This window comes from Sander vitreus, chromosome 16 (assembly GCF_031162955.1).
Source record: "Sander vitreus isolate 19-12246 chromosome 16, sanVit1, whole genome shotgun sequence".
Lineage (NCBI taxonomy): Eukaryota > Metazoa > Chordata > Actinopteri > Perciformes > Percidae > Sander > Sander vitreus.
The window spans coordinates 30,467,843-30,483,821 of record NC_135870.1 but is presented as its reverse complement, the minus strand read 5'-3'; the positions used below and the strand labels follow the sequence as shown (position 1 = coordinate 30,483,821).

At 42.8% G+C, this 15,979-nt stretch overlaps 1 protein-coding gene across 2 annotated transcripts; it reads right to left on the bottom strand.

Moving 5' to 3' along the window:
• Positions 1-1,415: 1,415 nt before the first annotated feature.
• prrc1 (proline-rich coiled-coil 1) lies at positions 1,416-13,095 on the bottom strand. 2 transcript variants are annotated; one of them, XR_013503196.1, is made up of 10 exons: positions 13,006-13,095; positions 11,738-11,873; positions 8,870-9,262; positions 8,009-8,154; positions 7,767-7,869; positions 7,511-7,671; positions 6,848-6,951; positions 5,906-6,008; positions 3,482-5,087; positions 1,416-3,407 (listed from the first exon to the last, which is right to left on the bottom strand). XR_013503196.1 is itself a non-coding variant. In XM_078271080.1 (9 exons), the coding sequence occupies exons 2-9, from the start codon at positions 11,832-11,834 to the stop codon at positions 4,878-4,880; spliced, it is 1,317 nt and encodes a 438-aa protein (XP_078127206.1). In that variant the 5' UTR covers positions 11,835-11,873; positions 13,006-13,095; the 3' UTR covers positions 1,416-4,877. The 2 variants fall into 2 exon arrangements, 1 of the variants encoding a protein (XP_078127206.1); XM_078271080.1 differs by having other exon boundaries at positions 1,416-5,087.
• Between the last annotated feature and the right edge of the window lie 2,884 nt (positions 13,096-15,979).

The window sequence follows — 15,979 nt, the reverse complement described above, 5'->3', positions numbered from 1 at the left end:
AAAATCGGATCAAAAGGTTGAAAAATAATTCCAAATTTTGACCCAGAAACGGGAAGACAACACCATTAAACACAGGCCTGACTTACAAACATATACATGTTTGAAAAATAAAAAACATAATTTGTTTTATTTTTTTTTACTTTATACTCCAGCACAGTTCAGAGGCAAATATTGGACTTATTTACTATTTTTCAGTTCCTAGGACCAAGATTAATGATCAAAATATAATCAAAAAAGAAATGATGTGTCATATTATACAGTAGGTTAAGATTAGACTTTACTGATCCTCTGGGACACAAGCTACCCTTAAAGTAATTCATACAAATGAGTTTTTACCACGTTTACCAGCTGCACGTTAAAGTGATGAACACATTAATGCATCAATAACTATAATAAAATAAACTGTATATTATTCTGCAGAATAAGTACTTTTACCTTTGGTACATTAAGTATATTTTGATGATATTTTTGTACTAAATAAACATTTGACTTGTATCAGAGTTTGTCTACAGCAGGGGGGGGGGGGGTCAAACTCATTTTCTCTAAGGGCCACACTGGAAAATAAGAATCACATCCAGGCCAGACATGTTTAGATTGTTCACATGCTTTTATTTCAACAAAAAAGTCAAATATCTTTGAATGTATTATTGCATGTCTCATATAGCTTTCTCACTTACGGGTGCCTGGGTGGCTCACCTGGTAGAGCAGGTGCCCGTATGTCTGACTGCTTAAATCTTTTGATGAAAACCATGTGTAGCAATATATAATATTGTGGAGGGGACGAATCGTGACGCACACTCTCAAACCTGCTTCTATGAAACACCACCACGCATTGATGTTAACTGTGCACAGACACAACTGTTCAGATGCACCAATCAGGGGTGGTGTCTAACTGCGTGTCAATCACTGCTCATGCACACGCATTCATTCTCCGTTGTGGGGGGGAGGTGCTTAGGAGACCTTTTTGGGCTTTAGCAGAAAGGGGGAAGGGACTGAGAAGTTGTCGATGTTCAAATTCTTTGGCTAAGTCCTGGATCTTCCCAATCCTACCTACAGCACCTTGAATATGCCAAGCAGAACATTCATTAACCTAAACATTTTTATTTATAGGACAGACATGAGATACAAAATGGTGAGAGCGAGGCAGCAGGGGGATTCCAGTGGTGAAATGGTCCCACTTTACAGTACATTAATATGACCTAATATTTGTATGATTATTGTTAGTAGCATTTGTAATTTACTCCATCCGGTCACAGAAAAAAGCACGTCCGTCCATCCGTCTACCTGCCTGCCTGGCCTGTCTATGCATCCATCCCTGTCTATTGGGGGGGTGCATCTCTCCCTTATAAGACGATCAACAGAGAACTTAAATGTCAAGTTAATGTAGAAAAAAAACATGTAGCATCCATACAAACCTGCATGAAAAAGGGATTTATTTAGTTTGTGTAAAAAGGCACATTTAGGGGACACAAATGAAAGTACACAGTAAGATCTTTCCACTCAAACTTCACAAACAGTGTTTAGTGTACTGTATGAGTAACTTCTGTTTCCAACGGTGTCCCAACTGCCTGAAGAAGCAGAAAATAAATTAAGTTTCTTCTTATCCCATCGCAGGTTACTGTTAGCATCCAGCTGCAATTTACTCGTGGGTTTAAATACATACAGCACAACAATGTGCAAAGATGTTGCAGTGAAACAAGCAAGAATCAATGAATTTCATATTGTGATTTTCCAAACTAATACATATCTTAAAACATGATATCACTTGGCCCATCAGACAATTTTAGCTGTGTCCCAGTTGCACGCTACATACTGATTCTAAGTGGATTTAATACATTGCCACCTTTTATCAGTGTTGATGGTAAATGTAGGCGATTGAAGCAATAACTTCCTCAGTGTGTGCTACCACATTGACCAAGAAAGCCGAGTTCTACTGCTCGCGGAGCTGTGCAGTGCAGTGCATGTACCAGGATGCATTGCATGCGAGCTAAGTGCATCACATACATGGGAGAAGTAGCTAAAAATCTTAGGTTTAGGAAACAAAAGGACTTGGTTAAGTTTAGGAAAAGATAGTGGTTTGTGTTAAACCCTAAAACACCCTTTCTGGCAGAAAGCCCTGAAGACTAGGGTTAGACAGATCATGGTGTAACCAAGCTACATACTCTCTCGAGATTGGGGTTCAGCATCCAACTAGTCTGGACAACAGTCCGTTCCTTACACTGCTCAAAATCCCTTCGCTTCAGGAAACAACAACACCTTCCAGTTTGCAAGCTAAACGCTGAAAATGTCAAGTTTTGAAGATGTGGACGGTCAACAAGGCAGACCTGCTCGGTTCTTTCAAGGAATGATTGTAAAGATTTACAAAGAATATGTGTAGGGCATTTCCTCTCTAACCGCGGGGATCAACAGATGTTGCAGCAATCTCAGCTTTTTTGATCAATATAGTAGCATGCACTGAGGAATCTATTGCTTTAATCGCCTACATTTCCCATCAACACTAATTTGAGATCTCCACTTTTGAGCAAAATTGAAGTTTTGAATTTGTCTGCACCAATTTATGTTGCAAATGTCTTTAAATATGTAAATAATGTATTATTAGATATTTGGTGGGCACTGGCCAGTTTTGATTATTGCGTAAATTACGCCTATGCATTGACTACATAATAAAAATTGAGTTGAGTTTAGGAATAGCGTATATAAATAGCGAGGGTGAGTAAAGGTGGGTTAACGGGCCCTGTAGAAAGGTCATACGACCACGGTTAAGACAAACAAAGAAAGGAGTTATTTACAGCTTGAAAGAAATTGTAAAACAAAGAAAAGAAAAGAAAGAACAGAAAAGTGGACGGTGGATGGATGGCTCGAGCAGCTCAGAAAACTCAAATATTCACTCAAATTAAGATGTTTAGAATTAAATGTTTACCAGCTACTTAAGCTTCTGAAATGTGAAACTAGCAGTAGCTGTTACTTCATGAACCGTACACAAGGTTGTTGAATACTAATAGTGCCCTCCAAACTGTAGTCCAAAGTGGAATTAACGGCGTTACAGTACGTAGTGGCCGACCTCACAGGTCCACTCAGTCCCTAGTGTCCCAGACCTAGCCCAGCTCCACATTAGACATTATTTAGTCCAGGCGTGTCAAACTCATTTTAGTTAATGGGCCACATCTCACATCTCCAGTGGGCCAGACCAGTAGACCTCTCCAGACAGATCAGAAACTTGATCTGCCACAGAGTTTCTTGTCAGCTTGATGTTGGCACACACTAGTTGCTTCTGCTCCGACAGCGTTCTAAGGCCGGTGTAGGAAAAAAATAATGTTACGGAGCCGGGAGAGAGGGGTAATATTCTGAGAAAAAAACTTGGATATTCTCTGAGATTAAAGTGGTACATCTGGAATTGGAATGAATTACTTCTCTGCAATTTTCACACTTTGCAAAGTCATCCAGTGGGCCTGATTGGACCCTTTGGCTGGCCGGTTCTGGCCCACAGGCCGTATGTTTGACACCCCTGATTTAGTGTAGCTGGGTCGGAGCGTTGGCGTTCTCTCTCTCTCTCTCTGTTCTGCTCCGTCTGGCTCTACCACATTTTGGATTGGCTCTCTTTTTAAAATCTTTGATGACCTCTACTGACATAGAATGCAACTGGGACACAGCCCATGTATAGTCTGTACAATAACCAGAAGCATTCATAAAAAAACAAACAAGAAAACTAAATATTGCCACAATATGTGTTGAGGTTGTTGATATTAATATACATCATGTGTAATAACCTTTTATGGAGGACAATGAGATGATTCCATAGTAGTTAAGGGGAGACACTACACGCAAAAACATCTTTTTTTTAATTTTGAGTTGTTGGGCTATTTTGCTTCTATAACATGTCTTCTTTATCACATGTGGAAAGAAAACATTTATTTGACAACACGTTGCCTATTTGTTTCTGAAGACTTGTAAATTCACCAAAAGTTGCCTCATTTGCACATTTAAACATTTCAGAAAACTTGTAATACAAAGATTGTGTCAGTAATCAGTTGGGGAAGTTTAATGCTTGCTGATATCTGTTAGTTCAATGTTGACCCTATTCATCTGTGTCTTCAAAATGTCTGACTGTTACAATCTGTATCTTTAAAGGTTCTGTTCTCAGACTTACATCCACCAAACTGTCCACTGTCACTCCCTTCTATATTCACTAGACTTCTTATACAGGGCTTTGTTTAGATATCATTCACAGCCTGATTCATACTATTTATTCAGAAAGACATGGAGAAAAGGGATTTCTTTTTTTTTTAATGGCTGTTGACAGAATCTTTGGATTTATGGATTGATAAAAAAAAGATATCCAAAATTAAACCTAACTCCCTCTGCAGAAAACTGACTCTAATGTCAACAAAATGAAACTAGAACTTTGAACCAGGCTCTATTAATGTTCACATTTCTGTTCTGGAAATGTTGGCTAATTAGCACATATTTTAATAAAATAAGGCCTCATTTGCATATTTAAAATTAAAATGTTAAAATTGCAGAAAACCTGTAGTACAAAAAAAATAATTGTCTTAATGTAAGTAGTTGACTGGGGAAGTTTGATGCTGATATGTGTTAGTTTACTGCAGTGTCTCCCCTTAAATGCCGAGTAGGCCGCTATAGATGATACAGATATGGGATGGCCTCTCAGTAAAACCCTTCTGACATGTTGGGACCTCAGTAAACATCTGGGAGCATTAACGTCTTTTAAAGAAATGTACATTTGGCTTTGCCCCGCTAGGACAGATGGCGGATGGATGGGGAGATACGAGGGAAGCTCGCTGTCCCATCAGCCAGTTTTTCCTCTGACGTGTCTCCGCCTCCTCCAGGTATGTGACAGGAAGTGGAAGCATTAGGCCTCACACAGTCCTGGGGGGGAGCTGCTGTTTGTAGATACCAGCCAGGGCTTTGGCGGCACTCTGGATCATCTGGCGCCGGGCCATGCCCGTCATGGACTGGTGCCAGTCCGTCCGGCTGACATTTGGCAGGCTGCGCTCCAGCACCTCGCCCACTGGGACGATCAGCCCGGACCAGCGCAGGCTGTAGTCAGGGGGGGTCAGCGACTGAGCCTGCACAGGGGGAGGTTACACACACAGTTTGATGAGTCACTGGAGCTTTCTGTCTGATGTGATCAGGAATAACGTTTCTACAGCTGAAGCTGATATTCGTCCCCGTCGATGACAATAAACTAGCGTGGTTGAAACGTGAAGTGGCTGCAGTTGTGATACCGCTAACACCTATTTTCCACCGGGTGCGTCTGCGCAGCGTTCCGGGCACGTTGCGACTCCCACAGTCAATCAAGTCAATTCTTGATAGCCAACACGCCGCGTCACGCCGCGTCCCAGAAGCGTAGGACGTAAGGAGTAACGTCAAAATATTTTGAGAAAAAAAGTCTGAAAGCTGTTACAATGAACTTGTAATTTGGAGAGAATTTTTTTTTTTTGTTGTGAGATAAATTGAAAAAATACTACTTTATTTTCAGGGCCGGATATCCCTCCCCTTCCTCTTCCTTTGTGTTGGCGTTCTAACCTCTGGTGGATTTGTGAGGACTATGGTTAACTGCTCCTCAGATCTCTGCAGGGTAAATCCAGACAGCTAGCTAGACTATCTGTCCAATCGGAGTTTTCTGTTGCACGACTAAAACTACTTTTGAACGTCCACATGTTCCACCAAAACAAGTTCCTTCCTGAGACTATTTACTAGTGAGCTTAGAAGCTATTTGACAATCCGACGGGCACACGGGCACCTTCACTCTGTTCTCAGAACTTTAGTCTCAAAATATCTTGACATTTTCTCTGGAAATCTCAGTTGTTCCACCAACCATATTATCAGACACATTAGGGTATTGTAATAAACCGGCATGCAGTTGACAGTTGCTGATGCGTACCTGTTGGACGTGATCTAGGGCCACAGGGGTTGCCTGCGTGAAGACCTCGATGCGGATGCTGTGACCAGGGTCCTCCAGGATCAGACAGCCGATGTCAAACCACCTGGAGACAACACAGGGGTTCTGACATGAACATCCCACACCTGGTTAAAAAGGCCCAACATCCAACAACCTTCCTTTACGCTTCTGCGGAGGCTCCACGCAGAGCTTTCTCTGTAGCCTACTTAAGCGGCCTGAAGTTTATACTTGTGCGTTGGTGTGTGTGTGTCGATCTCTTTAACCGAATAGCAGGGCCGGCGTGTGTGTGTGTGTAGTGTGTGTTAGAGAGAGTGACGGCGATTAGCTTCGGAGAGAGTACTGACTCTAGAGGCGTATGAGAGAAACAAAGTGTGTTTTATTTCATGTAGTGTGTAAAATTCCTAAATAAATGAAATGTTGAAATTGAGAGGTTTGGACTTATTTATTCACTGAAATAAATGTTGCTAGAGTAGTACTGACGTAGTAGTGAAAAAAGGTACTGTTGGGTACTGGCATCGAATTTCAGGTACCGGTACTGGTTAAAATGTGAATGGTACCCAAACCTACACGTGACTGGACATCCAGAAACTGGAGGAATTAAACAGCACAACGGACTGTTTAACAGTCAGCGTAGCTGGTGATTGAGCCAGCAGGTAGGAAACCTGTCAACCGCAGCCTTAAAGGGAAACAAAGTGTACTCAGCATGTAGTATGATTCAGTCCATTACACTACAAACTATAGCCTCCAAAATCAACAGAGGTAGTGTTAACTGCACGCTACTGAAATAGGTTCCATTATCTTCCCATCACTGAGTGTGTAAGATGTAAAGGTGTGTGTATGTGTGCCTGTGCCATCCCATCACTGTGTGTAAGATGTAAAGGTGTGTGTGTGTGTGTGTGTGTGTGTCAGAGGTCTTCTCCTTACTTGTCGGGAAAGAGCTCAGCTATGAAGTTTTCCAGAGAGACCACTGGCTGCTTCTCATGGATCACACCGGCTCGACGCAGGCTGTCAATGCGTTCCTGAGCCCCCTGGCACGCACACGCACACGCACACGCACACACACACACACACACACACACACACACGAGCGAGATTAAGGCTGAATCCCATTTCTCTGTCTTACCCCTTAGTTTACCCCTAGCCCTTGGCCCTCAAAAACAACGGGTAAGGGGTAGGGGTGAAAACATACCCCTATGAAATGAGACGCCACTTGGTTACATCATCATACATACTTAGGTCTGTTTGCAATAAATATTTGTATACACACACTTCATAAAAGTGACTCGCAGTCTAAAGAAATGTCTTATCATTATAAAGGTATACCCGGATGTTTGGATACCCACATTCTAGCACAGCTTGGTAATTCAGTCTTGAAGAACAGCAGGGAGAGAATGAAACAGGGGTTGTCTATGCATTAGGGCTGCAGCTATCGATTCTTTTAGTAATCGAGTATTCTACCGATTAATCGGATAAGAAATACTTAGTAAACAGCAATAGTAAATATATTTATTATTGCTGTGGAGGAAGGTCTGGCAATGCGAGACTACTTTGACACAGAACAGTTTGGAGAAGCAGCAGGGGACTGACCTTGACTCCGGCTGCGTAGCCCACCGGCTGCGGGGCGATGTTGGACTGACCGGGCTCTCCAGTGACCATGGCCATCCCAAAAACCTCCTGGAAGGCGTCTCTGACGGCCTCCACGTTCATCTCATCTGAAGTCACCACGATGTCAATGTCCCCGCCAGACTCTGGAGAGCAGAAGTACGTTCATGGAACGTTTATGGAGGACAGCTGCTATCATTATGGGCTGATGTAGTGATGCGGAGCAAGCGGGTCCACTTACTGATGTATGGAGCCATGCCAGGATCCAGAGTGGTGATCATGGACTCCACAGAGTGCTTGGTTCTGTCCAGGACTGTCTTTACTACAGTGTTACCTGCTACTCCCTGAGGACACACACAGACAAAACACACAACATGGCGGTTAGAGCACTGGGAAGGACTCGACTGCTAAAGCATGATCACCTCCATGTCAGGAAAGGGCTTTAAAATGTCACCAAGCCACATTTGATGGGAGCGGTGTTACCTTAAAAAAGCCCCAGATGCCTCCACCAGCGTTGGTGTGTCCAGGTCCTCTGGGATCGTCCTGCTCCTCTGGGAAAGTGATGGGAGATCCAGCATCTAATCCTCCTGTCATGGCTGGCTGCTGAACCATGGGGTTTGGTCCCACACCTGGAAGATATCATCGACCATTTTTAAAGCCAAGTGACAAATGTAATTGTGTTGTATATAAGTATATATAATTATATATATGCAATGAAAGGTCTGAGCTCTAACTTGGCTATAACTGCAGCCTTCTATGTATTGATACATCTACATGATCTTTTGTGGCCAGCTGTGTAATGGGAGGGGTTAGGATTTTGATTGCATAGCTTTGTTGGGAAAAGGTGTTGGGAGACTGGTTTTAGGATGTGACCATGATCATTTTATTGATGCAACTTTGCACATACTTTAAGTGTGAATGTGTTTGTATGACTGTATATTCTGATGTTTTGGACTACACTTGCATTGAATATTTATTGTTTACCTCGCTGCCTAGTGACTACGGGTGGAAAATAGTAATCGTGCTACAACCCGGTGCAATAAATCTCTCCTTGTTCTTATACAAGGTTCATAGTTGTTTAAAGCTATAGTGTGTAGTTTCTGTCTCCCCCATGAGGAACTCTAATTAATGACAACAAAACTGTCGGCGCGTCCACATGACACAAGCCTTCGGTGATCACGCATCCCCCCCAACCCCTCCTCCACACAGTTGCTAGTAGCCAAGGAGGAAAAAAAACATGGCAGACTCCTGAACATATTCATACTGAGAAATAAAGAGAGAGTTTGGATTAACGGGGAATCTTGCTCTGTGTGTGTTACAGGAGAAGACGAGCGTGGCTCTTACCTGGCATGGCGGCAGGACTGGAGAATGTCGGCATCAACGGTGTCTGCGGAGTACGACCGGCATGACCCCGTGTGATGTCATATCCTGCACTCATGGAGAAGCTGGATACGGGCGGGCCTGAGGGAGGGGCCGACATGCCGGGAGCCGAAAGGGGAGGTGGCCCGATGGGAACGGCCAGAGGGGGCAAAGAGGCAGAGGTGGGAGGGGGAAACGGAGAGCTGCTGGTGAATGGGGAGGCGAGAGTGGAGGGAGGGGGGAACGGGGAGGATAGGGAGGGGTGTGTGGCCAGAGGGCTGCTGAAAGCAGGGAGGGAGGGAACAGGGGAGAAAGCGGTGGAGACTGCGGGGGAACCGACGGAGCTGGTGCCAGGGAGGGACAGAGGGCTGGACAGACCTGAAACACAAGAATGTTACACCTTACACTTTGGCTACATTTAATGCGTAACTTATGCAGACCGTTCGCGAAGTGGATGTGCCGCGGAATGTATCTTCAAACTGGCTGCACACACACGCCGTAGGATTGTGTGAGTCAGAGGCGAGACGGTGAGCTTTCCCCCTGGGACTGTTGGAGCTAGGATACATCAATCTACTGTCAGCTGTTATCAGAGGACGCAGGGGAGGGAAACAAAAATTCTCAAAATGAAACTGCCAATACGCTCACTGACAGTCATTGAGTCTTTTTCCTTTATATCGGTAGTTTAGTTAAAAGACATATAGACACTTTATGATCCTTTTCTGTGTAAAACCGTGCATCAAAAATATAAAAAGAAGACTGCCCTATTTTTACGCTTGTAGAGCGGTACTACGTGCTGCTCTTGTGTCCTATGTCGCCAGTTTCATTGGTTATAGTGGAAGCGTAGTGTTGGAACAGCCGCTCCCCATACGTTACGCGTGCAATGTAGCCGGCCTGTTACTGTGGTCCATCTAGAGGACTGAAAAAACAATTCATGTTATTATTCTAGTAGCAAAAAAAATTCTGATGTGCAATTTTTATGATAAAAGATACTTGGTGTCTGTGTATCAATCCACCACAATATTGCCATACTATCCTGTATCGATTTTCCCCCCCACCCTACAAATGACCAGGGTTTTCCCTGCATAGAGAAATGTTTGACACCCCCCAAAGAGGTTTAAATCAGCCACAAAGGGAAATCACCAGCACCAAAATGGTACTGGTAAGAAATGAGAATACAAATAACAATTCAGATCCTCTCTCAATGTGTTTAACGGCAATTTACCAATCAACTGTTGAACAAGCAGAACATAAACTGGAATATGAGAGTCAGGCTGTATTCCGGACTTTCACAGTTATTTATTTAAATATTAATATCATTATTTAACCAGTTTTGTTACAGTGTTTCTTTTAGGATTTTTTTTTTAGCAGTGGGGGCAGGTCTGTCCGAACAACAACCCCCCCTTTGCCCCGCCGCCAAATGTTTTACGTATAAAACGGAACTGACACTTCGCTGCAACATAAACTATTATATTTATTCACCTCTATTCACACACAATGAGACATATTTTCAGTTGTGATTGAACTGTATTTTTTGAGGAACTATAACTTCTACAACAGGTCTACTCTTAGAACGGACCCACCGCGGTGATGTTTTTGGTGGAGCTGTTCGTTTGATAGTCGACTCGTGACACTGAATAGCGCAACAGTTTGATAAACTGAAACGGGTCCAATAACCTCTGAATAGTTCTACTAGTTGTTAAACTGGACGGGTCCAATAACCTCTGAATGGTTCTACTTGTTAAACTGGCACTAAACTAGCAATGTTAGCGGCAGCCAACGGGGGGGGGGGGCATTATGTCGGGAGAATCATTTAAAAGGCAACCGCGACTACGACTTTTTTTGGTACAGCCCTATTTCTGATACCGTGGTGGCAGATATTTTGTCGTGGTGGGCCGCCACTACAAAAATCAGCATAGAGGAAACACTGTTAACTGGGGTTTTATTTACTCAATTATAATATACATTTTTGTTTATTAAATTGTCAGAAATAATAGGAAAATGCATAGATTTCTGTCAAATAAGGTAACAGACTCTTTGTCTTACTGTACACAGACGGGTAATGCTTACTGCCGTGCGTAGTCCCCCCCCTCCCCCCCAAAGGCCCATTCTGAGCCAGGAAAACCCTGATGTCATCATAACCAAATGTTTTTGTTCATTGGTTGTGCTACATTCAGTAAGATATGATAATAAACTTATCTTGACCAATGCAACTGACCACAGTGACACTAACTCATTTCCTCTTTACAATCTGAAGCCCTGTTCACACAGAATAATATTAATAATTAATAATAAAGGGGGAGCTCAGTAATATACTGTAGGTGATCCAAAACTGGAGATTTAAAACAAGCACGCCCTCAGGTCTGCCTACATAGCAACACTTGACAGGTCATGTCTTACCTACGGTGATCAGCGGGCTATGACAGGTCATGTCTTACCTATGCTGATCAGCGGGCTATGACAAGTCATGTCTTACCTACGGTGATCAGCGGGCTATGACAGGTCATGTCTTACCTACGGTGATCAGCGGGCTATGACAGGTCATGTCTTACCTACGGTGATCAGCGGGCTATGACAGGTCATGTCTTACCTATGCTGATCAGCGGGCTATGACAAGTCATGTCTTACCTACGGTGATCAGCGGGCTATGACAGGTCATGTCTTACCTACGGTGATCAGCGGGCTATGACAGGTCATGTCTTACCTACGGTGATCAGCGGGCTATGACAGGTCATGTCTTACCTATGGTGATCAGTGGGCTATGACAGGTCATGTCTTACCTATGGTGATCAGCGGGCTATGACAGGTCGTGTCTTACCTATGGTGATCAGCGGGCTATGACAGGTCATGTCTTACCTATGGGGATTGGCGGGGCGCTGGCTGTGGCAGCCACAGTCAGAGGAGGTGTAGGGCTGGCAGGAGGCGTAGTTTCGATTCCACTCTCTTCCATCATCTTCTTGGCCTTATACCTTCACTTCAGCCCAGAATATAGCTGCAGGAAGATGTTGTGATTGATCAGGATGTGTTCATCCTGTTGTTAAGCCAATCAATTCTAATGTCTGCATACAAACACTGAGGATGCACCGTTCTATTTAACCTAGTGAACGGATATTAGGCATTGACCACAGATGGCATATAAAGACTCATTTAGATTAAACGTGTTCATTCAGAATAAATGTGTTTATATGTAATCCCTGCTATCATGTTACCTTGATTGCAATTAGTTCCATACAGTGAGCTACAGATTATAAATTGGAGAAAAATAGAGCACTGGAATCAGATCCGTACACTAGAAGAGGTAGAGATAGAAGATATTGTATTCATCCCCGCAGGGAAATTTGAGTATCCAGCAGCTCACACATAAACACACATTTCTATACACAACAGAGCACACACTATGGCTACCTTCTGGTCTTTGATTAGTCGACTAATGAATCAGTCGTTTTGGTCTCAGTCTAAAATTCCTAATAGTTTTTTATGCTTCTTCATGCTGAATGACTTATTTCCGAGAAACGTATGAGCACATCTCTGGTAAACACAAGATTTAAAGTGGTGCGTCCGCATGATTCTTTGGAGAAACTCAGTTTTACAGTTATTGAATCAACTTATCTATTAGTCGACTAAGACTTTGTTTATTCGAGGACAGCCCTAGTGAGTAGGAAGTACTGTGCTTCCATGTCACTTCTATCTGGCCCTCTGCCGTCACTGGTTAGAATGGAACTAACTTTTTCAGACTCCCAGCGCGTTTTGTCCAGTGTTGCGAAGGCTCCGTTTGTACCGGGTTAATGGTCCTCTGTGTAAAAGCAGTGGGAGGCGTAACGTTATCGCTGTCTAATGGAGACATGTGACGCTTCGCCATGTAACGTTATTTGCCTGTTTATAAGCGACGCAACCTCAAAATGTTTGGAGTTTATTTACAGTCTATGGTCTGAACTGAATTCAGCGTTAGCTTCATTTAACACTCAGCTGTAACGTTACACGTGTACAAACACACTCAGCTCGAGCGAACAACAGATGTAGACACAGAGAAAGCGGCATGTCTATGTTATAATTCTCCAGCTACAAGCGTCAGTAAATATCATGTCTTGTTTTGAGGTTACAGGACAAGCAGCTTGACTACTCACCTGCTAGCTGGACTAGCTTACTGCTCCCATCAAGAGCCAGCGACCCTCTTTGATGGCGTCACGTGTTGCCACGTCTGCTCGAGCGTGACTCCTCCCATTACCGGGAGCGCCCGGACACGCGCATGAAGGCCACATGCTTGGTGTGGTTATTGTATTATATATTATATTATATTATATTATATTATAGGCTCAGAGCTGAGATTGAACGGCTTTGGTTAAACTTAGGTCGATATGATTATAAAAGGTCAGGGTCAGGGAAAATGTGCTTATGAAACAAAGGATCATTCCCTCTGGCCTATGGTGCTGAATGTCTGATTATACATACAGTACAATTGCTTGTTTTTTCCCAATAAATCATGATATATAGCCTATTTTTAAATATAAATATCAGCCTTTTAATATTGATGTTAATAACAATTAGAAGTCACAATTAGTAGCAATTGCTGCAGGGGGGACACTCGCAGCGGTCCTGCGGCGAAAAGTTGAGACCCACTCAACTTTTGGAGAAACGCAACCCCATGTCACGCGTGGGTGGAGTGTTTGGAGGCAATGTGAGAGTCCTGTACAGGAAACAGGAAACATCACTGCCTCTATCTCTGCCACAAGAAAGTTTTAAAACACCAAACACAAGCTCTGAACTGCCCGGGAGTTTGTGTAATAGCTGAATGTTTCCTGCAACATCAAAGCACTCCCTATGCCTCTCCGGTAATGAAGCTGCCTTCAAGTGCACTTGGAAATGTTGAAATCTATAAACGATCTGATGAAAACTTGCCTGATAAGCCAGACCCACATCCAGATGTTGGGTCTGGGAACTCACCATTGGCAGGGCTCAATCCGAGGGGCGGGATAAACGGTTGTCTTTCAAATTCCCTCTGCACTCAATAGGATAGCACTACAACCAATCAGAGCAAGGCTAGTTGATAGATTACACTTTAAACTCTGAACACATCTTCCTTTTTTAAGAATGACTTCAGTGCCGTTCTTTGTTCTTTTCTCAAAGAAAAGCTGAACTCCAAGTCTTCCAGAGTCGCAGCCAAAGCCGATTCCAAAGACCGCTGTTCTCCAGCAGCAGCAGCCATCTTCTTTGTTTTCAAGTAGCAGGGAATTCACGCGTCGCAACTCTGCTGTTAAGCCCGCCCACCGACTCTATACACGATGTGATTGGCCTGACCAGAGTTTGGTTTTTCCAGCTCACAAGCCAACGGAGAGTTGCTAGACGACCCTGGCTGCAAATTACATTTGCTGCCGCTAGGGGGGTCTAGATTTCTAGGAAAACGGAAAACGGTAATTGTGAAATATAAAGTATATTTGTGCTTTGTTGCGGGGTTAAAGAACACAACAGGACGTCACAAATGGGCAGTTTTATTGACACCTTGGTGTGAATGTCTCCAACTGTCTTCATCATTCTGAAACCAGAACACTAGAAATGTTGACTCATTTTCAATACTGCCACCTAAAGAGACGCAAACATTGTCTGATGTTTCTATTTTTAAGATAAATACAATAGGTAGGGGAGAAATTTCCATGGGCAGCCCCCCACCCCCCACTCTAACATCTCTCTATTAATGCATAAAGGTCCTGTTTGTGCATGTGTGTGTATTTCCGGCCTGTGTGTAATGTGCAATACCAACAGAGTGCATACTTAATAAACCAGTCTGCTGTGATTGGTCAGCGTTTCCGGGTCTCCAGCACCTTCACTTTCATTGTCTCTGCACCGTCATTGCAGCCGGAGAATGACTGTAATGGCACTTTCTATCTATGTATAGTATAGTTGTGACATCACAACCGTACAGGAAGTCCTGACGCCTCATTTAAAGGCACAGTTTCTCAATAGGAGCTGTGTGCATTGAGCATTTTGATACTTTTGCAGTATTTATGCAGCACCTTCACCTGCTTTATAGTCAAAAAAGACATGGAAATCAAATTTTTTACAATATTAGATATTTAAAAAGTTTAAATTCATCCATCACATTCTTATAAGAAAACCCAATTTCGCCCAGAAATAGAAAAGGTAAAAAGCATACATTTTCAATTAAAAGTCTGCACACAAAATAAAAAAAGTAATTCAAAGAATGACCAACATGTTTTTATTGTAAAGTTCCATCATACAAACCCTGCACTGAACATGTTACTGCAGTAAAAGTATCATCAGGAAAAGGATCTTAATGAATTAAAAGTAAAAGTATTGTAGAAAGTATAAAGGATCCAACCAGGTGTGTTTTAATGGTCTGATCATCTCAGCTGGACTTGTAGCCGTTATATTGTTGGCTAGTTTACTTTAGAATAAAACATCAGATTTTATAAACTACATGTGTTTAGTGTGCAGAAATCTTAATGTGTAAAGTAACTAGTAACTAAAGCTGGAACAGATGAATGTAGTGGAGTAACTAAAGTAACTAGTAACTAAAGCTGGAACAGATGAATGTAGTGGAGTAACTAAAGTAACTAGTAACTAAAGCTGGAACAGATGAATGTAGTGGAGTAAAAAGTCCAATATTTCTCTCTGAAATGTAACAGAGAAGAAGTAGAAAGTGGCATGAAAAGACTCAAGTAAAGTACAAGTACCTCAACGTGGACTTAAGCACAGTACTGGAGTAAATACTGTAAATAAGTACTTTCCACCGCTGTGTAACTGCACACATGAATCAGTCAGATGTGCTGTGTGATTGATGTGACGTAGTCGTTGCTGCTGCCTGCCTCCATGTTATGTCTTGTATGTGCTTTCTATGTGGCCTCTGGGACTATTCTCCTTTCCCTTGTCTCCTTTGTATTGTCTTTATTGCATGAACTGCTTTGATGCCTTTGCCATCATCCGTGCTTGCTTGTTTGTTTGTGCTTGCTCCAACTGTGTGCCATCTGTTTATATGTCTTACTCCCTATTGCTTAGGTCTGCTGTTATTATAAATGTAATGTCATTTATATTATTAAAATGTTGTAACCATTGTATAGAGCTGGGCGATATGGAAAAAAATCT